The following is a 25,939-nucleotide window of genomic DNA, read 5'->3' on the forward strand; positions in this document are numbered from 1 at the left end:
AGAAATTACCCATTAGCCTTGCTGTTAAATATAAATCTTATTTTTTTTCCCACTATCTTACAATCTTGTACTATTTATTCTGGTATTATAACATTTTCCTGGCAAAAAGGGTTGCTTGCTTCTTCTGTTTTTCCACTAACAGAGGGCCAAATCACTTCCAGGATTTGTGAAAACAATTATTCAAGCTTTAATCCTTTTTAATTCAGTCTTTTCTGTGCTATTATATAGTAGTGAATATGAATTGAATTTCCTGCTTTTAGAGTTATTGAAACCTGCTGTGTGGCAGGAAGGGCTTCCTTGGCCTGCTAGGTTCTGGCACATCTTACTCTCCCAAATGGTTATCTTTTGTTGAGTGTATATGTTCTAAGCCCGGATGGCACCATCCAAATGCACAGTTCCTTATACCAAAGAACTTGCCAAAATTGAAGTCAATTAAGGGAAAGGACATACTATGCTTTTGCTAATTATTAGGAAAGATAGAGTCCAGCTCACTCTTCATTTGAACCAGATGCTTTGTGCTTATTATCAATTTGAGATTCCTAGAATTGAAATGATGGGAAGATGATTTAGTGTGGGGAAATACCTAATGTCTCTTTTCTCCTTTTCCAACTGAAATCATGATGAAATCATCCAAGAAAGAAAAATTACTCATGTAGAGTGACAAAAAAATGACAAGAGTTGATCATATAGATTTAAAGCATATACATCATCTTCTACCCTGGTGAGAACAGATAAAGAAATAGCACTAGAAAATGACTTAAGACCAAGACCCTGGCACAAGAATGCAATACTCCCAGAGAGCAAAATTCTGGAAAAGGAGAGGGAATCGATTTCAGTTTCACCCACTGTTGATGATGTTGATGACGATTATGATGGTGATGGTAGTGGTCACAGTGGTGGAGGTGGTGCTGGTAATACATAACATTTAATAAACAAATTGCCAGGCATTGTGAAAGAATTAGTGTTTATTATTTTATGCATTTAAAGTCCCGGGGCACCTGGTGGCTCAGTGGGTTCAGCCTCTGCCTTTGGCTCAGGTTATGATCTCAGGGTCCTGGGATCGAGCCTGGCATCGGGCTCTCTGCTCAGCAGGGAGCCTGCATCCCCCCACCCCTCTCTGCCTGCCTCTCTGCCTACTTGTGATCTCTCTCTCTCTGTGTCAAATAAATAAATAAAATCTTTAAAAAATATAAAATAAAATCCTTATGTGTAGGTACTGTTATTTTTATATCCATTTTACAGTTGAAGTAACTAGGGCTTCAACAGCTAGTGTTACCCAATGCCACATAGTTTATAAAGACAGAAGTGAGACTTAAACTGAAATCAGTCTAACCCGGCTTCAGTCTCCTTAATCACAGTGCCGTGGTGATAAGTCTGTAACCCTTCTTTCTGTAGGTGAGAGTAAGGTCAGAGAACAGGACAGGACTTCTGTAACTCTCAGCTGGAGCAGAAGCACCAACCAGCCAGACCACCAGTTCCAAGGGCTTCTGTGAGTGGAGTTGTGGATTGATGAAGGGAAAACTCCTGTAAACCCCTTATGGCAGGGACGTCATGTTAAACTGTCAGGAAGGGGAGAAAGATAAAATATATATGGCTTAGATACTCTATTTCCTAAAGCCTATTTTAGGAGAGGGTCTGCCAGTGATCTCATTCTAGTGCATAGCAATTTTAGACTGCAGAAGCTATGGAGAGGAGAGTAATAGTGAGCTTACCGCTGGTGTAGGTGCCTCCTGGTTCTACATAGGAGAGGCATTTTGCTGGTAATTTCCATCTGGTTATGAAAAATAGCACAATTTCACCCAACAACCCAGAGGAGTGAAGTTCTCTAACCTGCCCCTGAGCTTTTTCCAGCAGACCCAGATCCTGTTTGAAATATTTGGACTTTCAGCAATTTTACTCTTATCTTATCCCCTCGCATCCACAGCCCACCATCGAACATCCTTTTAATATAGCCCATTAACACCGCTTTAGACAGAGTCTCTAAGATTTAGTAGAATAATCACCCCAAAGAATACACATACTCTAAAGTAATAAGTGGCCTCACTGAGATAGTTCACAAACAAAACGAGTAAAAAAATATCTCCTTCTCCTGCCCCTGCAAAAAACAGGTAAGTTAACCTTACTATTAACATAGATCTCCCATTGGTAATGGAAGATTTTATATAATACCAAATGTCTATTCTTAGGAAATAAAAGCAAATATAGCTGCAATGAAACAAGGACATAAAAGCAAAATTCCATAGCAAAAATAATAATGATGATAATGAAAAAGAGTAATAACTCACATGAGCAATTTGAAGCAAAATAACATATTTTGATTCTAAGACACATTTTCACATTTTAATGTCTCCGAAATGGGGATCTTCTTAAGTAATGGCCTCTTTCAAATACTTTTCAGTACACCACAGTGGTAAGGTATGATGCCCCTTTGAAAATATGAGAGAGATGTTATCAGTTCTGCTTGAAGTTTCCTGGCCTTGGGATCAAACCGCATAAAATCCATCAACTTTACCACCAAGTGCGTGGCTCCGTAGGATCTGTTCACCCGTTCCTTCTGTGACTTCATCTGCTAGAACCTTCCCTTTGTTGTTCACTCCACTACATGCCACAGCCATGCTAGTCTCTGTGTTCTTCTTGGGCCTTCCAGGCATGCTTCCACTTCCAGTCCATTGCCCTGGGGTTTCCTCTGCCAGGAATGATTTTCCTCCTGAGAGTCTCATGGTTCACCGTCACGCTGACTCCAGATATTTAATCAAATGACACACCCCCACTGAGGCTTGCCCTGTCATCTTATGTGAGCTGTCATCTTATGTGAGCTCCTCCATTTCGTATCTACCTATCTGCTTCCTTTTTTCTCTTTAGCATTAATTCTCAATTGATAGTTCCTGTTTCATTTATCTTGCTTTTGGTTTGTCTCTGCGGTTGAGTATAATTTCTGGTACAAGCAGGGATTTTTGTCTGTTGTCTTCACTGCTGAATCTCCAAGTCCTAGAAGAATGCCTGATACAGAGAAGGTGCTTAACATGTGCTGAATATATGAATAAATAGGTACATAAATAAAGTCTGTATAAGTATATGTATTAATATGTAAACACACCAAATATAAAACAATAAATTGATGGATTACATGCTCAGAAGTTGGTGGATGAGAGGTAAATATCACACTAAGCCTGTCTGATGGTACATGGACTAGCAGGCATCTAGAGATACAAACCTGCTTCTGTTACCAGCTCCATGATATTTGGCAGGTTAATCCTCTGGGTCTCCAGGTGGGACTGCATAATCCTCGTGGATATTATACCATGTCAGTTAATTGAGCCTTCTAAAAACAACTGAAAAATGAGGACCAGGAATGGGAAGCTGGCGAATGACACCATACCTCTTAACATAAATATTATCACCACACACAATAGTGGTAATGAGACTTAGTGCAAAAGAATTTTGAGGTAACTTGTTCAATTTCCTCTGTTTTATAAATAGTGAAACCCAAGCCAAGGGACTTAGCCAAGGTCAAATGCTAATTGGTGGCAGACCTTAGAACTCTACTCAGCATCTCTGACATGTACCCAGTCTTCTTCTTCTGTAACTGGTTAGTACAGAGGGTGAATGCCGGTGACTTTCCAAACAAAGAATTATTCTTAAGCTGTCTTGACAGAATGATTGGCTTGGATCCGATGAATTCATTTCAGTAACAAGAATCCGTAGATTGATGCATCTCTCGTTGTTATCTAATTCAGCTTACAGAAGAGATCGGAAAACTTGAAGATAAAGTGGAATGCGCTAATAATGCCCTGAAAGCAGACTGGGAAAGATGGAAACACAATATGCAAAATGATATCAAGTCAGCGTTTACAGAGACGGCTGAGGAGAATATCCACTATTATGAACAGGTAATTAGTGATAAATGATATTGCTTCATTTTATGAAAGTTACCCTTTCTTTAACTCTCTATCTGTCCTTTGTGGACAGAGTCTATTAAGGGACCAAGGGTCACATTCAAAAGACTCCTTGGTGACTTGGTGAACCCACCCACTGAAACAAATGTGTGTATGTGGAGGAAGGATGAAAGTCTTCCTTCTTACACAGCATGCCCCGAGTGCCTAATTAGAGCCTTGATGTGGGAAAGAAATAGGATACCCTTTTGCTTTATTTGTTTTCTCCACATTTGCTTGTTTGGGAAGGATTTGAATTTTTCAAAACCACTTGGTGATGCTTCCTTCTGATTCTCCTATTTTATTTCCTCCTCTTCTCCCTCTTTTATGGTAGGAAGGGTTTGCAGCATGAGAAAAGAACCAGAGGTTTGAAGGAACAGAGAATCAAATCTTGTGTCCCTGCTGATACCATCTCACCTCTGTAGCTGTTTAACACCTCAACAAAAGAGCATGCGCTTCTATTTTTTTTTTTTTAGTTCAGTTTAGTTTAGTTCAGCTTTTCTCTCTCTCTCTCTCTCTCTCTCTCTCTCTCTTTCTGTCTCGTTTTTAGTTCAAGATAAAACCTAGGCACCATTTTGCTTCTCAAATGACTATTTTTAATTATTTTTTTACAACTAACAGTTCTCTAAGGTAATTTTATTTTAAATGATTTATACTATCACTTTTTTAAAAAATTAAATTTATTTATTTTCAGCATAACAGTATTCATTATTTTTTCACCACACCCAGTGCTCCATGCAATCCGTGCCCTCTATTATACCCACCACCTGGTACCCCAACCTCCCACCCCGCTGCCACTTCAGACCCCTCAGATTGTTTTTCAGAGTCCATAGTCTCTCTTGATTCACCTCCCCTTCCAATTTCCCCCAACTCCCTTCTCCTCTCTAACTCCCCATGTCCTCCATGCTATTTGTTATGCTCCACAAATAAGTGAAACCATATAATAGACTCTCTCTGCTTGACTTATTTCACTCAGCATAATCTCTTCCAGTCCCGTTTATGTTGCTACAAAAGTTGGGTATTCATCCTTTCTGATGGAGGCATAATACTCCATAGTGTATATGGACCACATCTTCCTTATCCATTCATCCGTTGAAGGGCATCTTGGTTCTTTCCATAGTTTGGCGACCGTGGCCATTGCTGCTATAAACATTGGGGTCCAGATGGCCCTTCTTTTCACTACATCTGTATCTTTGGGTAAATACCCAGGAGTGCAATTGCAGGGTCATAGGGAAGTTCTATTTTTAATTTCTTGAGGAATCTCCACACTGTTCTCCAAAGAAGCTGCACCAACCTGCATTCCCACCAACAGTGTAAGAGGGTTCCCCTTTCTCCACATCCCCTCCAACACATGTTGTTTCCTGTCTTGTTAATTTAAAAAAAAAAAATCTAGCATATTCTAAACATACTCTTCTTGGAAGGTTCATTTTGAACACACATCTTTAACCTTATCTCTGGCTGGATTAATAACTATATGAAATTGGTACATTAAGAATATTTTATGCTTTAGTGTCTATAGTGTGTGTCAGTTTAATACTATAAAATATTGTATATTTTGAAAGATGAACTAACTGATAATGATATTTTCATTTAACACAAGTTTCTTAAGCCCCTACTTCTAGCAGACAGTGTGCTGGGCCCTAGAGGGACAGTATGCAAGACAGACACTGTGCCTTTCTCATGGAGGCACAGTCACCAAGGGAACAGACAATTAATACAAAAGATTATAATAAAGTATAAGACATTCTAGCATAGAAAGGCATTGCGAAGGCATATAACCTGATCTAGAAGGAATGTGGGAAGTTCTGCAGAGGATGTTTTTAAGCTGAGACCTGAATGATGAATAAGGTAGGCAGACAAAGATGTGAAAAAGGGTTCCAGTCAGAGAAGATACCTGCAGAAAATCCTAGAACATGTTCAGATAACTGAGGTTCTTTTTATTTTGGAGGTTGGTGAAGCACAGGCTTTATGTTCAGTTGAAGAAAGAGGTTTTTGTAGGGAAGGAAAAAGTTTTCCTGAACCCTCTTAGGGTTCCTGACTAGGTCTGAAAATTATAAGGAGAAAGATAAATTTACAGGAGAAGAGAATACAAATTGATTTAATGTAAGTTCTCTAAGACACGGAAGCCTTCCTAAGGACACAGAGTCTAGAAGAAACAGACCTGAGTATTTTATGCAAGGTTTGTTGAAAGGTGGAGAGTCGTGTAGAAATATGGTAGATTAAGGAGTATGAGGTATGTATAATAAACCAGGGAAAACTTAACAAGGCCTGTTTGTTAGGTGTCTTCTTTGTGTTCCTTCCCTTTAATAAGGATGTTTCTTTCCTCTGGATATAAGGAAAGCACCTTTCATGTGAGGGTTTTATCACCTGCGTCGCAGGGTAAGGGTTGTGAAAGGTCCAAGTGACTTTCCTGCCTCTGCCATAGTTCTCCAGCTCCTTCAGCTTAAAGGATTCAATACAGTCAGGTACGATATTTTGCTGCCATGTGTCCTGAACCCCACTGGGCTAAAGAGGGCCTTATGATATAAGTCTTTAATTTTTCATCCTGAGGAAAATAGGTAAGGCCACTGAAGACTTTTCAGCGGAGAAATGACAGGATCTATCAGACTTGCCTTTGAGAAAGGTCACTCTGGCTTTTATGGGTCAGAGTGCAACACAACTGGACGTGATGAGACCTAATTGTTAGGGAACTGTTGCCGCGCCAGAGATGGGACCTGACATGGGGATTTCATGGCAGAGGCCTAGAGCCTCAAGTGATTGAAAAGACCATTTTCTCTTTCTCCTTAATTTCTTTTTATTCTACTTTAACAACTTTAAGTAAATTCAAGTATCTCAAAGGGATTTCACCTAAGTCTTAGATTTTGAAATTGTTTAAAATATTTTGTTGAATAAAGCACATTGACCACCATAGACTTTCTTACCACTTAACTATTTAAATCCACAAAAATAGCCTTCCTTCTTCTTTACATTAGGACTGTCCATTCTGATGTAACAGAATTGTTATGACAACCAACCAAAATAATTTATAAGAAAATGCCTTGAAAATTAAAATAAGGCAATATACTCTAAGTGATTATGATTATAAAACATAAGCATATTAGGTTATAAAAATCACATGACAAATGTACTGACTGTATTTTCCTTTAAATGATAGAATCTGCAAAGGTTTTTTTCTAAGTTTGGACTTTATTTTTTTTTTAAGGGAAAATGTTCATAGCAATTCCACTGAACTCCAACTGAAATATTTGGGTTTTGACTATACCTGTCATATAAATTCATATTTTTGTCATTCTCATAGACTGAATTCAGTTTATATAAAATACTGTTTTCTTAGAAACAGTTAAATTAGCATCATTGTGCCATATTGCCATTCTTTTTCTTCACAGAAGTTTATATCAGTATGTTTTTTAACTCTTTCCCCCAAATAAATTATATTTCTAAGTGCTACTAAAATGTATCAAGTTACATCTTACACATGTAACTTTGAAGGAATCATTGTTTTTCTTTAAATTCAAAAGAACCCCACAGTTTCAATTATTTATTGTTTTTTTTTTCTCTGAGTGAATAACTTTTAACTGATTTGCCATATCAGTCCAAGCATAATCAGGAAGTTGGAGCCCTTAAATAATCAAGGCTTCCTAATTAGCACATAGACTGTGTGGCCTGAAACAGTAACTGTCTGCTGTTATCTGTTAACTTCAGAATATCTTAGATATACAGAGAAGTGAACTATTCCAGAATCTTTCCATTTCCTCTTTTAATTTAATCACATTCTCATGGAAACACTTTTTTTTTCCATCAATGTTTGCAAATATAAATCCCCAAAGGGGTTTGTTTCTAGTATGATAGATGAATTGGGGTATAAACATTTGCCTTTGGACTTGTTTTATGAAGTGAAATGGTCACAGCTTGTTTCTAACTTAAAATTTAAATATCAAAGTGACAGAGGAAAATCAGCTTATAGATGTGAGGCATGGGTCTGTATCAGAAGCCAGCTATTGTCATATTGAAATGTAGTACTTAGATGTGTGAATTTACTTGGAGATGGTTGACACCAAATATAAAACAGGTATCTCCAAGTGAACTCTAAATAAGTAAAATGACATTCCATTTTGTCCTATATGAACAATAATTAAGAATAAAAACAAGAATTAACAAAGCCTTATAACAAAATTCCAGTTGAACACTACATCAAAAACTAATGATGTACTCTATGTTGGCCACCTGAACATAATTAAAAAATGAAGCAAAAAAAAAAATTCAGTCGAACATGGGTAATTTCAAAGTATATTGTTACCAAAAAAACAAGGAAAGTTACTTCCTGATAAAATACGGAGGTATGCTAAAACCATAAAAGATGACCTGCTGGATTAAGTGCATGGACACTTTCTAATTGTTCTCTGGTAGGCACAGAAGTGTCTGTTTCTGTGGTTGTTTATGCTGATGGTAATGATGATGATGGTGGTGGTGGTGGAGAGATTTGAAAGGAAGTGGTCCTTGGTAGGTATTGCAAACTGAAAGAATACACTCTTTGAAAGTTCAAGTTTAATATCATAATGAAAAGACCATACATTTGCCAAATAAAGCAGTTTATGGTTAAGTGAATATAAAACTTAAGGGAATGTAATACAACTTATTCCTTTGCACAGTTTACTTTATAATATTAATGTATGGAAGTCCTTGTTCCATAGTCTTATTTTTGTGGTTATAAAATTAATATATATGTACACTAAAAACAAACAAAATGACAACAAACTAGGTACACTGATATATAAATTAAAAATAAAGAGTACCGGTAACCTTTTCTCCTGGAGAGAGTGGCATGTCTAAATACTTAGAAAAATAATTTGCTGTGTTCAGGTCAAAATATTTTAAGATTTCAACATGACTCTTTCTGAATGAGTCAACATAAAAACATGATGACTTACTTATTTTATGTCACGATGATTACAGTGGATATGTGTTATTTTGAGATCCATATTTCTTATTTGTTTACTTTTCTATGTTACATAGACTCTTAACATAATACAATCACATTGATATGATATACTTCTGTTAGCAAAGGTAACAACTAATAGTTGAAACTTTAGGTTATTTTTTTGCTCTCACATATAATATTATTACAAATAATTATGAACATTAGACTTTAAAAACTCTCTGAATAAGAATTTCAAGAAATAGCCAGGTCAAAGGACATTTCATTTCAAATTCTATCAGTTTTATTTAAGAATGTCAGGTGTCTCATGTGAAATCATTCATTTAAGATTCTGTTAACATCAAAATCCCGTACTAAGCACTCCAGAGCATCCACCTTCAAACTTTAAATCTTGCCATTATTACCTTAGAGTTTACTGGGGTAGAATAATAAGTATATGTATTTTTCACTTGATTACTATGACTTCGTTTTTGTTTTTGTTTTTGTTTTTGTATTTTTACTATGACTTTGTTTTAATTGAAGAGTATTTAAATTAGTTTTATTTACTTGAATTGTAATGAACAGATTTAATCAAAGGGTTCTATCACCATGGAATAATATAAATGTATGTGTCAATATGGAAGTGTTAGAAATAAAAATGATTATAGCATAGGACATTTTCTGGAAAATAAATGAAGAAAAACATCATTGCAAGAGTATACCAGCTAGCCCGATGAATAATACAACTAATGTTTTCCTAAAACCCAAGTCCAGTTATTTATGGGCCACTTAAGAATTAGAGAAATTTTAAAAAGACACGTGCACACGTGCGCACACACACAGGTTATACTATAACATATTATAGTAGTCCTACAAAGTAAGTAATGAGCATTGAATGTCCTAGAATTTCAAGTATAGTTGTAGTTATTTAAAAATGTATTCCTTGTTATGTTGGGGAATGGTAAAATAAATTCTAATAAAAGAGTTGTTTGTTTTAAATTCAGGGGTGCACTACGTAGCTTGGAATGTGTTGTAAGTTTTATAAATTTAAAACACCTTGGCCCAGGTAAAGAGAGTTCCCAAGCATTGTGACTCAAGGAGGTTAGTCTTGATAATGATTATAAAACTGCCAGATAAGCAGGATTCTGCGTGGCATTTAGATTTTTGTCCAAAATTTCATTCTTCTTTTAAAAGAACTGGGAATCAGATAAGTGATGGCCTCTGTGCTCATTTATATGAATTAAAAGAAGCCTTAAGGGGGAATAGCTTCCCTAGACTTAATTTCATCCAGCAAAGAGGAACTGTTCTATAACAGGACAGAAACCTGGGGGAAAAGTACCCTTTTCAAATTCTGGGAGGCAAGAGCAAAGGAAAGAAACCCAGGCTATTCCCTAGGATTTAGTAAGGTGGTTTTAAAAAGTTATAGAAAGTTTAGTTGTTATTATGAAGTCACAGACTGGAAAAGAGAATATAAGAGGAATGAACAATTCTAAAGAGTAAAAGTGAAGCAGTTAAAAGATCAGATATGATTATACCGTGGACCATGGACTATAAAAGACAAAGACGCAAGGGACGTAGTCAAAGATGAAGACAGAGGAAATAGTGTCAGGAAGCACATTTCAGGAAGAAGTGAGGTTTGGGGAAAAAAAGTGAATGACTTCCAAAGAGTATCAAAGTCACGTGGAAGTGGGTGTTGAGGAACCTCTTTGGATGCAAGAAAGCTAGGAATTAGTAAGCTGTAATAAAATTAGTAAAGTGAATCTTTAATGGAAACCATGTTATGGAAGCTGGAAAAACAGAACTACTTCAATTCTATTTCATTCCTGTTTTCTCCATCAAAGAGGATGAAAGTATAAGTTGAAAGATTTATAAAGCAAATATAAATCAAAGCTAACAAAAATCCAGTATATTTGAAGAGATAATAAAGCAACAACTCTCCATTTCCACAAAAAGGGAAGTCTGGGTATATTCTCTTTTCCAGTGAGAGATGCAAAAGCCCTTTCTTTACCAGCCCCAAAAGTAGTGCTTACCAAGCCTTAGTTGTAGCCCCTATAATTCTAAACTGACTGAAGTCAGGAAGCTCAACAGACTTCTGCTCACCCAGGAGAAATGCAGACTGCTTTTCTTTCCTAGGTAAATACTAAAATTAGTTTCAGAGAAAGTTTTGGGGAATACTGGAACAATGACACCTTTTTTGAAGGTAGTTGACCTCTGTAATTTCTGATATATACCATATACAATCACATAATAACTGCTCAAGTCTTTGTGAATAGCCTTTCTTGTAGAGAGAAGGGTAGGGGTGCCAGAGACTCTTCCCATAGAGCTATTTAATATCATTTTGACCCCAAGGAATGACAGGTAGTTTTTGAGCTTTCCTTTGACATGTTGGGACAGAGGCATAATAAGTGGCCTATATTGAACCATTTAAAAATTATTTTTTATATTGGCAGTCTCTAGGATGAAACCAAGTAAACAGATACTTTCTTTAAAGTTAATGTGTCTCAGGATGCCTGAGTGGCACAGTCAGTTAAGCGGCTGCCTTTGGCTCGGATCATGATCCCAGTGTCCTGGGATCGAGTCCCGCATCGGGCTCCTTGCTCGTCAGGGAGCCTGCTTCTCCCTCTGCCTCTGCTTGCCTCTCTGCCTGCCTGTGCATGCTCCCCCTCTCTCTCTCTGACAAATAAATAAACATAAAATCTTTAAAAAATAATAATAATAAAGTTAATGTGTCTCATCTCAGCTCCCTAATCATAAGAACAAAGAAGGTGGCTACAGCTGGGAATTAATTCAGTTATCTCAGACAGCGATTTTTTAATCCATGTCAGGGGATTTTTTAAAAAAATATATTCATGCCTCATACCATCTACTAAAGTTGGTACCTGACCTGATCCCTAGGACCCAAGAAGACAGATTTCTTGATGGTGCTAAAATAGCCCTTCAGACGAGTCTACATCTTTGAAACTCAGAAGAACGTTTCAGAATTACATTATATAGATCCCAGGATTAAGTAGATTCCTACTGTGCATAGACTAGATGTCCTGGAAAGCAAATACACCAGCTTAAGAGGCCAAGATGCTTAGATTTCTAATTAGCCTAACCATTTTTATACCAGTTAAAATTTTCAATACATTACATTCTTGTGTCCACATTAACTACTTTCTTACTTACCGGAAGTCACTCACTGGGGGCCTGAATGTCTGGATTAGCTAATTCAGGCTACATCACACCACTTTTCTATGGACCATCCAATTCATTTAGGGGTGGTCATCTTCACCAAAAAGAAAACACCAAGTTTTCATCTTACTGCCATTAAATGGCAACCCATTGAATACCTAGGAGCTTTCCCTTTGTGTTTTTAGTGTAGAGACCAACACTACTGATTATTTAATGAGTCATCTTGTCTTCATCTTTACTCTCTAGGCCATGGAAAAAATTTTTTTTCGTGAACACTCGGTTCCTATTTTAAATGGAATCTAAAGGTGTACAGTAAAAATGATCAGAGCAAGGAGAACAGAAACGATTAACAATGTTATCCTAAGATTTTAAAACTTTGTATTCTCCCTGTTTGATGAGAGGCTTCACCACTGATTACAGAACTAATGTCAATTCTATTTGGCTTAAAAGACTGCTCTATTGTTATCAACTAACTACCTTTTGAACTTATACCTCAATAATTTGATACAAGTTTTTGGTGATACAGGTGAATGTTCCCCTACTATTGCAAAATATTATCCCCTACATTGATGACAGGGTCCTGTTTTCATATTCCAAGTTGTAAATCTACCTCTAACTAATTTTTTTCCAAAGAAGTCTTTCTACTCAAGCCAAAATTATTTTGCAGTAAAATCATCTTCAGCATGTGAAATAATCATATATTTTGTGGAAGACAACTCATTTAATTCACTAAGTCTTTATCTTGGTGTTCACACTGAAATTTGCTCTCTTCCAAATTTAAGTTTTATGCGAACCATATTAAGTTCTGGTTATGCTAGAAGATACCTCTGACTTAAAAAAATAGAGCAAACTAATTATCTACATCTTTCACTAGCTATTCAAAATACTGAATTCAGTCCTAATGATGCATTTTGAAAGTAACGTTGACAAACTAAGATGTAATCAGAATAAGGTTATGGTGATAATCGTCTTAGAAGTGCATCTTCATTCAAAAAAATAGAAAAGAAAAAAGGAATTTGGATGGCAGTCATGGAAGAAGGATTACATGTTTTATTGTTGCTTCAGATAATATATCTAAAACCAACTCTTAGAAATTGTATAATTTGAACTCACACACAAAACTATTTCCTATGTGTTACAATTTTCTAAATTATATTAAATTGCATTTTAAAGAAATAAATTCTTTGCCACTGGGAGTTTTTAAACAATTGTTGAGTAATGTAAATCAGTAACTCTGTGTATACTCGAGTCTCTCAATGCATTTTATAAAAAATTAGTGTTTTGTAATGTTAATGAGTGATAATTTTTTTTTAAAAAAAGATTTAATTTATTTATTTGACAGACAGAGATCGCAAGTAGGCAGAGCAGCAGGCAGAGAGAGAGAGGAGGAAGCAGGGTCCCAGTCGAGCAGAGAACCCGGTGTGGGGCTCCATCCCACGACCCTGGGACCATGACCTGAGCCGAAGGCAGAGGCTTTAACCCACTGAGCCACCCAGGTGCCCCAAAGAGTGATACTTTGAAAGAAAAAGTTCTGTAGTCAAAGAAGTTTGGATAAAATGAAGTTAAACAGGTTTATTTCCTAAAGAAGGTCTTAGCATACTTTATGTGCTTACATGGTTTGTGAATCTGAAGATACAATTTCCTTGACTAGATCAGCATTTCTTTTTGAGGGATTAGCATGTCATGGAACACAGCCTGGGAAACCTGGGATAATTATGTTGATCTCTAAAGTAACGCTACTTAATGTGTGGACTGATGCACAGTCCATAAGTTGTTTATTTAAAAGATTCATAACAAGATAAATCAGAAGTTGAAGCTAATCAATTAAAAGCTTCTACAGCATTTAGACATCACCCTGACATCCAGGTAGTTGATTAGTAGACTTGTTATGTTGATTAAGTACTGGCCAATTAAGTATTGGCCAATATCATTTGGCTTATACGGTGACTCATGTGGCGGGCACTGCAGACTAATCATGCTTAGTAGGATCACTCAATGGAGCTTGGGGATTGAAAGAAAGAGTTGTGTTCTTCACCATTGATAGTCTGAGAAGCACTGCTCTGAAGTCCCATCTATTTTCTAAGAGTCCGCTCATCTCTTAGGCTTAACATAGTGCCCTTTCTCATTTAAAAGTTTACACTTTATTTAATATTCAAGTATTATATAAAGTATATAAAACAGTCAATTAAAAAAACTCAATTATAGAATTAAGTTTAAATGCAACAGGGTGTAATTTTTACTTCTAAAGAAACCTTAAAATCAGTTGTCATTTTTAGAATTCTAAAGTAATTATGTAACTAACTACTGTTGATCCTTGAACAACACAGGAGGTGACGGTTGCCAATCCTTCATGCAGCTAAAAATCTGGGTACAACTTTTGTCTTCCCCAAAACTTAATTGCTAATAGCCAACTGTTGGCCAGAAGCCTTACCAGTAAAATAGTTAATTAACACGTGTTATGTAAGTCATATATATTATTCTGTATTCTTACGCTAAAGTAAGCTAAAGAAAAAAATGCTATTAAGATCATGAGGAAGAGAAAATACATTTACAGTACTGTCCTGTAAAAAACCTGCAGATAAGTAGACTCATGTAGTTAAAACCTATACTGTTCAAGAATCTGCTGTATTCTGTTGTTTTATTAAGTGAGAATTTCTGTTCTGAATTGTACATTCAAAAGCCATAGCTACAGCTCACGTTTTCACCTAACCATAGATATCTTTTGTTAGGTTTCTGTAAGTTTTGAAGGTTTTTGTGTATTTCAAGCTTCTGCTTTCTTAAAATCTTATCTTAAAAATATTCTCATTAATCTCATATTTTGTGATATTATTTCTCAATTATATATACAAATGAAGTTAAGTTTAGGTGTGAAATGGACATTTATGCTGGAGCATAGACCGTCTGTGCCTCTTTCCCATCCTTTAGATTAGACGAGTTTTTCTCTTGTTAAGCTAATCAAGGATTTGAATAGAAGATTACATATTTATAATTTCTAAAAACATCTAGTTTCTGAATCAAGGACTTTCATCTTATTGTGCTTCGTAAATGATAGACCCTAGTCTACAGACCAATAATATGTAATTCCTGTAAAGAAAAGGAGGGGATTTAAGACACACACACATGCACATGTACACACCACATGATATAACATCTTGAAGAAAGAAGGTGATTGAAAAAAATTAAAGTTGGGTATCAGGATGGTTGCTACTAGCTAATTGTAAAATCTTAGTTGTGTTTTCTCTAAACCCAGTTTTCTAATCTGTCAGTAGAGGTGTTAATAATCCGCCCCTTCCCCACCACTATCCACACACTGAACTCATAAATCTTTAGGAGAATAAAATTAGAACACATGTGTGAAATGCTTTATAAAACAATGCACTGAAACATCATAGCTATGCCTTGATAATTTTTTCAGTAATTCAAAGTTAAATGTGCTCCTTTTTAGTTTGCTGTACTTTCAAGGTATGATTAAACAAGTGCAGATAAACTTGGTGTTTGAAATGTCTGGAACTAAACTGGACAGCATGCATATTATTGGTCAAAAACTGATGATAAGGAATAGGAAAGTATGAATTGAAAATATTTAAATTTCAAATTTTGGCTCTTGTATTAATTCTTTTGCTAAAGATTTCTGATGTATCAGACCTTTTGCAGCTCCACTTTTCCCATGTGTAAAAATGAGAGAAAGGGAATAAATTATATCCAAGCTTCTTTCTTTTATTTTTTTCAGCATAATTTTTTTTTTTTTTAATGTTATGTTAGGCTCTTTGTTTCTTTAGCAGATCTTGAGTTAGAGAAGCCAGACTAATAGGACAAAATAATAAAAACTTGGACCACAAGATGGCGTTTGTAGCTAATGAGTCCTTTTGCATTAACTGTAAGTATTTGCAGATTTATAAATCAAGCTTATTACTTATATTCTTGAGAGATATATAAAAGTAATTTTTAGAAAAAATATGCAAATTATGTTATTTCAAAGTTGTTGATAGTTCTAAAATTATAAATTGGCTGATGATTCTTAGAGGCTGAATTTAGACTTTTCCAAAAATGAAATATAATGAGCAACTTTAAGCTATTACAAAATAATAGAAGTTGCTTTCCTCTAGCAATATCATCTCGAATTTCTTTCTGGATTGATTACATTCACAATTTAAAATACGCAGTTCCTGTAAGTTTTCAATACTGTTCTGAATCTTAGGTTTAGCTGGTAAAAACCAATTACTGAAATATTACACATCCCATTACCCTCATTTTAGGCATGATCTACAATTTTTATAATGTAATTTATTTCGCAGTGAAATTGGCCTAGTATAGAGATGTTTACCGATTTGAGCTTCAATGTTTCCTCAAATGTAGGTGATGTTATTTGTGCCCCAGGTTATTTGAGATAGCATTAAAATACTTAGAGGACTTTTAGTCCTATTTTTCATTGTCACTTCATTAAAAAACATGCAATTAGGCAGGGTACTGCCTAAAAGGTATTTTTAGATTAGTGGGAAAAAACTAGAAGCACAACAACTTTTGGCTTAATGTGGAAACTTCAATGGTTAAAGTTTGACTTTTATCACATTTCATAATGAGAGGTTTCATTGTTACTGTTTTACACAGATTTACAGTTACTTTATTATCATAGAGATATATAAGTAGTATTTTAGAGATATATAAGTAGTATTTTATTATTTTGACTTATGTGATAATTTGGGTGAAACTAAATTTTTTATTAGCTGTTCCACAAACAAGGTGGTAGCATTACTGGTGGAGACATCAAACTTTATATTGACATTGCATGTTGGCCAAGAGCATGGCTATGGACAGGCACACCTTGTAACTTTGAGCTGAGAGAACTCAAAGACTTTATCTTAGTGAGCATCAGTGTCCTCCTCTATAAAATGCTAAAAATAAGAGTATATCCATCACAGATTTGTTTGGGTATTAAAATATATCTGTATGTATGTGTGCATGCATGTATGGAATAGAATAGGAAAAATGAAAGAAAATTCCTAGAAGCAAAATTTAGTATTCCCTATAAGTGACTAAAAATAAACTATTTTAATGCTTTTATGGTCATAAACATCCTTCTAGGAGTCTCCTGCAGCTTATTCCTTAAGCCACAACTTACTCTACTTGAGACTGAAATTGTCATATAGGAAATGTTTCAAAGCTGATAGATTATGATAGAGAGATAGATAGATAGATTAAAACATACATAATATCCTTGGCTTGGCCTTATTGAAAATAGATTTCAATAAATGTAGATTACCAATAGAGCAGCAATAGTAGTCACTGAAAATATTTCTCATTAGTTTATGAATCATCTCTTTGGAAATTATTCATAATGAATATTATGAAATAATATATAAATATATAAAACTAATATACAAGTAATATATATAACATAATGAAAATCATCTTGTAAATATCAGATACTGAGGAAAGAGGTAAAATTTTATGTTCGATGCATTTCCACACTGTGTCAAGCCAAGGAGAGCAAGACAGTTTTATAAATTATGTGCACTATCGTTTCCCAACTTCTTCCGGTTAGCCCCTGGAAACATTCACTTTCAGTTCTGGGCTCACAATTAATGGACTTATGCAGTCCAAGCCCCTTATTTTATGAAGGAGTAAACAGGCCCAGAGCAGTGAAGATACTTGTTTGAAGTCACACGGCAGGACAGAACCCCTTCATACATCATGAGCCTGAGAAAATACGGATTCTTAAACATGCCAGCTTTCGTTGGAAGCTATCTTGTATCTATAGAAACACCATTCTTGTCATCATTCATTCTCTGGAAAACTTGGTCACATCTACTTGTAGGATGATTACACATTTACAAGAACTGAAGAGACATTTCTCTTTTCTTTCTTTTTTTTTTTTTTTTTAAGATTTTTTTAATTTACTTGACAGGCAGAGATCACAAGTAGGCAGAGAGGCAGGCAGAGAGAGGGGGGAAGCAGGCTTCTCACTGAGCAGAGAGCCCAACATGGGGCTCGATCCCAGGACCCTGGGATCATGACCTGAGCTGAAGGCAGAGGCTTTAACCCACTGAGCTACCCAGGCCCCACATTTCTCTTTTATAATGGCAGATTCTCATCAACACCTTTGCTGAAGTAGCATACAGATTTACTTTCACCCCAGTGTTGGAAATTAAAACTTATTTCCTATTTCCTTATTTCTGTCCATGTGTTTAAGAAGTTTTTAAGCATGTGTATAGGAACAAAAAGGCTTTTGTTTACCTATTGGGTCTGTTCCCCCAGCTCTGGCTCACCTTCCTCACTGTACAGCTTCATTTTCCAGTCCTGCCCTTCAAAGAGAAGCTATAGTTTTGGGGCCTGTGGCTACAAACTGGGGCCACCTCGGGAAGACATGCTTAGTTAATGAGGATTTATGATACCTTTACTTTTTGGTCACCCACCATCCTGCCCAGTAGCCTGTACAGCATATTTATTGGCTTGCTTTTTCTGCAGTGAGGCACAAGAGGCAGTGGGAAGAAAAGTACTGAAATCCATAGGTACAGTTTTCTTAACTACAAGAAGCAATTCCTTGATTTTGTCAAAATATTGTTGTATCAAATAAAATGATAATGTGTGGAAGATTAGGACACATTACTCAATTCACAGTGGAATTCCTATTGTTGATTCTCTGATGATAACATGAGAATTTTAAACTAGAATGAGCTGCTGGGTCCTGCTAAAAGGTCAGGCCGACAGTGATGCTGGGTATTTTTGATTGTTACTCCAATTTTGATAGATATTAGCTTGCTTCACTAATTGTAATGATTTAAAAGTGGAAAAAATCAATTCCTTGCTAGAAAGCAATAAGAAGCCAAATAGCAGAAATATCTTTTTAAGAAAACACAATTTACAATTATAAGCAAGTCTCATGCTAGGTTTTGAGATTATGTTGCTGTTGTTCTGTTTTGTTTTGTTTTGTTTGCAGTAGAACTTCAGTATTTTTTTAAATTATTTTTATTAACATATAATGTATTATTTGCCCAAGAGGTACAGGTCTGTGAATCATCATCAGGCTTACTCACTTCATACCACTCTCCATATCACATATCCCCCCCAATGTCTATAACCCAACTAGCCTCTCCCTACCCCCCTCCTCACAGCAACCCTCAGTTTATTTTGTGAAATTAAGGGTCTCTTATGGTTTGTCTCCCTCCCGATCCCATCTTGTTTCATTTTTTCCTTCTCTATTCCCCAAACCCCTACTGTGACTCTCAAATTCCTCATATCAGGGTGTGTGTGTGTGTGTGTGTGTGTGTGTGTGTGTGTGTATAGGAATACTATGTTGCTGTCATTTTGATGACTCTTAATCTCCAGTGATCACAGTCCTGGACACAGTAGATACTGAACTAAAGTGCTTAACTACATGATACAAACAATCCATTTCTTGAGACTTTGCTTGGTTTTTCACGCTTAAAACCAGAAAGAGAAAAGAGATTTTTTAAAGAGTTTTAGGGATTATCTTTTATTATTTTAAAATAGATGAACATACATTAATTGGATAAATGTACAAATTGGATAAATGTACAAATGGACATATTAACAGGGTAATATTAAATATTGGCAGAGGGGACAGTTGACATATTTACTTAGGGGAAAAAAAAAATCAAAATTCCAAAAGAGGTCTGGTAACATCAGGACCTACCTAGTTCAGGTTTAGAGAGCAATAGAAGCCAGGATGTCAATTAATTAATATTCAGGTTGAAAACTGCAGTTTTTGTGACAACCAGTGTATTTGTATATGTAGTTCAATACATTCATTCTCTCTAATCATCTGCATTTACTGAGCACTTAATGTATCCCTATCATGTATTAACTAGGTCCTCTTCAAAGCGTTTGTGTGCTCCTAGAAATACATAAAGAATTTCCAAGAGGTATGGAGGGAATCAATTTCTACACAATCCACCTGCATATACACACTTCCCTAAAATTTTTTTGGCTTAATGCTCCCTGCATTCATGCATTTTCTTAATCATCTCTCCTTCCAGAATTGCCCTTTTTTCCACTAGGTAAAAGAAAGGTCTCTCATCTTGATGGCCCAGTGACGTGTTGAATGTATCCTGGTGGTCATTCAGGAGATTAGTTACTTTCCATTTGTTGATGAATAAGTATTGGCTGTACTACTTACCAGATTTGTAATATCACAGATGTACTTAACCTTTTGTGCCTCAGCTTTCTCATCTGTGAAATAAGATATGTAGCAATCATTGTAAGGTGGTAATATGAAAGTAATGTGCAATAAGGAAGCCATTGCAATGCCTGAGCAAGGACTCACATTGATACATATTGCTGTGTCATGTTATTTCTACATGTAACATTCTAGAACTCATATTTCAAAATACATAAATTGTTTTTCTTCCTGTGGTTTGGTAGATGGTAAAGAGAGAGTTCCGTAGCTAACTTGTCTTTTTTACTAAGTTTCCCTGTCCCATTTAGGACTTAGTTGAGAAATGAAAATGTTAATTCACAACACTAATCAGTGCGGATATCTACTGAATATCTTCCTCAGACATTTATTAAACTGGGATAGTTGAAGCAGAATAGGACAAAAAGAGTTTCTTCACGGGAGAATTAATGCCGTCTTTGGTGTAATTTGGATCACTTATTTGACAGGAATTCTAAATAGAGCAGACTGCTCAGAATTACATTTTGAATTTTACCTTGCGGAGTTAAGAAGTTTATTCAAATGATAGTTTGGCAGGAGTTATCAGAAAGATGTGGTATCTCCTGAAAGCAGTAATTGCTTTGGGCTGCCCGGCAGGGTTACCAGATAGTAGAATTGTGTATGGATTTGCAGAGGAGGCCAGAGGGCTCTAGTAGAAATGACATTCACAAGGGAAACAGGGATTTTCCCAGAGGCAGCATGTGGTCTGCCCTCTATTGTGCCACCGGTCCCCATGTTTTATATTGTAGCTAGAGGCTTAAAGTGATTTGTATTTGGTATTTTTCTGTTTCCTGCTTTGTTTAGATATAGAATTTGGTGAAGGAGATTTTTGAGTATATGTAAAGCTGAGGTTTACTTTCTTTTTTCCCTATAAATTTCTATGTACAGCTTTAGTGACATACAGAATTTTTTATATGCTGTGTTTTTATTTTCATTCAGTTCAAAATACTTTCTGTCTATATTTCCTTCTGAATTCTTCTTTGACAGAGGGTTATTATATATGTAAGTTTCCTGTTTAGATTTCAGATATTTGGATATGTTTCAGATGTTCCCTCTCTATTGCTGATTTCTAATTTAATTCCATTATGTCCAGGGAACAAACTTCATGTGACTTGACTCTTTAAATTTACTGAGACTTCTTTTGTAGCCTAGAATATGGTCTGTTTTGGTAAATGTCGTGTGTGCACAAGAATAAATACGCATTTTCCTTTCTATAGGTGTCAGTTAGGTCAGCTTGATTGATAATAGTGTTCCAGTTTTCCGTATCACTTCTGATTTTCAGTCCACATGTTCTATCAGTTCTTGTGAGAGAGGTGTCTCAAAATCAATTATAATTGTGGATTTGTCTTTCTCCTTACATTTCTATCAGTTTTTGTTTCATGTATTTTAAAACTCTGCCATTATATAGATATAAATATTTTAAATTATGCCTAGATAAATTGATGTTTATCATTTGTGAAATAACCTTTATCTCTGATAATAGTCTTTGTTCTAAAACCTATTTTATCTGATATAGCCACTCTAGCTTTCTTTTGACATGTGTTTCATAGTATATATATATATTTTTTGCCCTTTTAATTTAAATGTATTTGTATATTTTTCTTCTAAGTGGAATATTGGTGGGTCTTGCTTTTTATTTAGTAGGACAATCTGTGTCCTACTAGAATATTTTAGCTTATTGACACTGAAATTGATTATTGATATGGCTAGATCTGAGTCCATTATTGTGCTCTTTGTTTTTTATTTGCTCCATCTCTTTGCTCCCATATTCTTCTCTATGCCTCCTTTTGGATAGTAGACAGTTTTGTATGATTTCATTTTAGCTCATTTGTTGGTGTTTTAGATATGCTTTTTATTTTTGATGCTTATTTTCAGGTTTATTGTTTATAGCTTAATCTTATCATCAAGTATATTCAAGTCATATTATACCACTTCACCTGTCCTTTAAGAACCTATAATCATATTTCTCATTTTCTTTTTCCTGACCTTTATGCTCTTTTTGCCATATATTTTATTTGTACATGTATTATAAGCCTCACAAGGTCTTGTTACTATTATTATTAATAATCAAGTAGTCAATTGTATTTTAAATAAATTTAAGAAATATATTTTTCTTATTCCCTATAATTGTCATTCTGTATTCTTCATTCCTTTGAATGGATTCATATTTCTATCTGGTCTCATTTTCTTTTTGCCTGATAATTTTTTTTTTTTGAAACATTTCTTGTAGTATGGTCTGTTGGTGACAAATTCTTAGCTTTTATATGTCAGAAAATATCTTTATTCCATCTTTGTTTTTGAAGGATACCTTTGCTAGGCATACAATCCTATATATTTTTTAATATTTTTTCTTTCAGTACCTTCAAAATATTACTCTGCTGTCTTCTTACTTATATTATCTTGGATGAGAAATACTTATCCCTATTTTTCCTTCTTTTATATGTAACATCATTTTTCTCTGTCTTTAAAGATTGTCTTTATCACTGGTTTTGAGCAATTTGGTTAGAAATTGGCTTGATGCATTCTTCCTCATGTTTCTCATGTTTAGGCTTTATTGTGTTTCTTGAATTTGTGCATGTGTACTTTATCAAATTTGGAAAAAATGGCCATTTATATTTTCAAAAGTGTTTGTGCACCTCACCTTCTCAGCAATGCTAATTACATATATATCACCCTACTGCAAGCTGTCCTCTGGCTCACTGATGCTCTTTTCCTTTCTTCTCATTGATCTTTTTTCTTTGTGGGTCCGCTTTCAGATGCTTTCCATTTCTGTGCCTTCACCTACACTAACTTTTGTCTTCTGCATTGGGCTTACGCATTATTAATTTCATTCATTATATTTTCTCATCTCACACATAGTAATTTTCATCTCTGGAAGGCTAGTTTGTGTCTATTCTTCATTTATTCCATACCTCTACTTAACTCTGAACAGCTAGGACACTTTTATAATAACTCATTTAATGTCCTTGTCTGCTAAATCTAACATCTTTTTCAATTCTGCGTCAGTTTCTTTTTTTTTTTTTTTCCAAATTTTTATTTAAATTTCAGTTAGTTGACATGCAGTGTAATATTGGTTTCTGGTGTAGAATTTAGTAATTCATGACTTACAGACAATACCCAGTACTCATGATAAGGGCCCTCCTGAAACCCCATCACCCATCTAGCCCATCCCCTCTCCACCTTCCCACTCTAGGAACCTTCAGTGTGTTCTCTATAGTGGAGAGTCTCTTTTCTAGTTTGTGTCTCTTCCCCCTCCCCTCAATGCTCCTTTGTTTTGTTCCTTAAATTCAACATATGAGTGAAATCACATGGTATTTGTCTTTCTCTGATTGACTTATTTCACTAAACATTATACAGTCCAGCTATATCCACATTGTTGCAAATGGCAGGATTTCACTCTTTTTATGGCTGAGTAATATTCCATTGTATATAAATTTCAATTGATTGATTTTTCACCTCATAATGGGTTATGTTTCCTTCCTTTTTATACTAGTAATTTTAGTTAGATGCCAGATATGAACTTTGTTGCATGTTGAATATTTTTCTATTCCTATAGCACTTAATTTTAAGTTGCTTAGACAGAATTTGATCCTTTAGGGTCCTACTTTTAAGATTTGTTAGGTGGTACTTGAGCATCTTTTAGTATAGGGCAAATTATTTCCCAATATTGAGGCAAGGCCCTTCTTTATATTCTACCCGATATCTCATGAATTATGGGATTTTCCAGTCTCTTTTAGTGAGATCCTGTACTATTCCAGGCCTTGGGAGAACATGGACACTGTTCACTCTACTCCTCACTGGTGGCTTTTTTTCCAGGCCTCAGGTAGTTTTTACTTATCAGGACTCCACTGAATACCCAAGGGAGACCCACCACATGTCTCCAGAGTGCTCCCTCTGCTCTCCTCCTCTGGTACTCTGCTCTCCGAACTCTCCTGCATTACCTTTCCGTAGACTCTTAGCTCCATCTCTTCAACTCCATCTCTTCAACTTCCTGGTTACATCTAAGTTCAGCTTCTTCCACCATGGCCTGGAAATGCTCTAAGGCAATAAATAGGTGTATTGGTGTGCTAAGACTGCCATAACAAAATACCAATACTAAGTGGCTTAAAATACTAAGTGGCTTAAACAACAAAAAATTATTTTCTTGCAGTTCTGGAGTTTAAATGTGCAAGATCAAGATGTTGGCAGACTTGGTTTCTTCGGAGGCTTTTCGTCTTGACTTTGCAGATGGCAGTCTTCTCCCAGTGTCCCCACATTGTCTTTTCTCTCTGCTGTCGTCTTCTTGTATAACCAGTTTCCTCTTATAAGAATACTACTCAATTTGGATTAGGGCCCATCTTCACAGCCTCATTTCAACTGAATCACCTCTTCAAAGGCCTTATGTCCAAATACTTCCACATTCCTTAAGTACTTCAACAAATGGATTTTTATTGTATTAATTTTATTTTTTTAAATTTAACTTCAGTTTTTAACATAGAGTGTATTACTGGTTTCAGAGGTAGAGGTCAGTGATTCGTCAGTCTTATGTAACACCCAGTGTTCATTACTTCCCGTGCCCTCCTTAATGTCCATCACCCAGTGATCCCATCCCCCCACTCCCCTCCTCTCCAGCAACCTGCAGTTTGTTTCCTGTGATTAAAGGTCTCTTGTGCTTTTCCTCCCTCTCTTGTTTCATCTTGTTTTATTTTTTCTCTCTTCCCCTATGATCCTGTTTTCGACAGATGAATTTTGAAGTATCTTGGAATGTGCTTCAACAAATGAGTTTTGGGGACACAGTTCTGCCCATAACCGTAGGGTAATCATAGAGCTCAGATTGTTTTTATCATGTCTCTCAAGGACCGCTGTCCTTTGTTGCCTGATGTTCAGGGTCTTAAAAACTGTCATTTCATATTTTTTTTTTTTATCTATCTATCTATCTATCATCTATACTTTTTTAGCAGAAGAGTAAATCTAGGCCTTACTACACCATTTTGGCTAGCAACAGAAGTCCTAAGCCCAAGCACTTAACCAGTGGACTCCTTACATTGCCCTTCTACAGATATGAACAGAGGTTTACGGGCTTACTCCTACTAGGAAACATGCATTAACTCATTCTAGTCTGATTTAGATCCCACTGATATTTATTTTCATCATACCCTGCAACTTCATAGACCCTGAAGTTGATTATAGTTGCTTACTTATGTCCCTTTGCTAAATCACAATTTTTATGAGATCAAGGATTGTGCCCCAGAACCTACCGTAGTGCCTGATATTAGTAAGAACTCAAACATATTTGTTGAGTGAATAGATATTTTATGTCAACCCCTACGTCTCAAATTATGTATAGTTTGGGTGTTTATAAAAGACATAGATCTAAAAGTTGAAAGAAAGATCGAATGCGAGGTATTTATCTTTAATGCCTTCTCATGGGTATAAGCATTTAGATGTGAGGACATCTCCTCCTTCTCCAGCACCATGCCAGAGGAGGCCCCTCTGCCTGCCAGGTGGCCCCTGTCATAGCTGCCTGGCTTTCTCTCTATTCCCTGACCTCTCCTTCCTTCCCCCTATTTTAGTTTGTTATTTCTTCATCCCAATGAGGTAGATACTGTCATTGTACACGCAAAGTAGAAAATCAGAGAGTTAGTAACTTACTAAAGAATAAAGGTAAACCCCAGAACTGATTCATCACAGTAGCTGATATTATGCTTCATGGCTTATACTTGGCTTCCAGTATGCTAAAATTTTTAAATCAAAAATATCCCTTAA

At 35.7% G+C, this 25,939-nt stretch overlaps 1 protein-coding gene across 3 annotated transcripts in view; it reads left to right on the forward strand.

Moving 5' to 3' along the window:
• Positions 1 to 25,939, forward strand: part of SNX7 (sorting nexin 7) — a 96,433-nt gene that overhangs the window by 68,279 nt on the left and 2,215 nt on the right. For 2 of the 3 annotated variants that reach the window (XM_004752538.3, XM_013056115.2), the window contains exon 8: positions 3,738 to 3,890. The exons of the other annotated variant lie outside the window; for it this stretch is intronic. In XM_004752538.3, coding sequence (XP_004752595.1) covers positions 3,738 to 3,890 — 153 coding nt within the window. The remainder of the gene's footprint in view (positions 1 to 3,737; positions 3,891 to 25,939) is intronic. 3 annotated transcript variants of the gene reach the window in all.

This window comes from Mustela putorius, unplaced genomic scaffold (assembly GCF_011764305.1).
Source record: "Mustela putorius furo isolate JIRA1106 unplaced genomic scaffold, ASM1176430v1.1 tig00003853_pilon_pilon_pilon, whole genome shotgun sequence".
NCBI classification, from domain to species: Eukaryota; Metazoa; Chordata; class Mammalia; order Carnivora; family Mustelidae; genus Mustela; species Mustela putorius.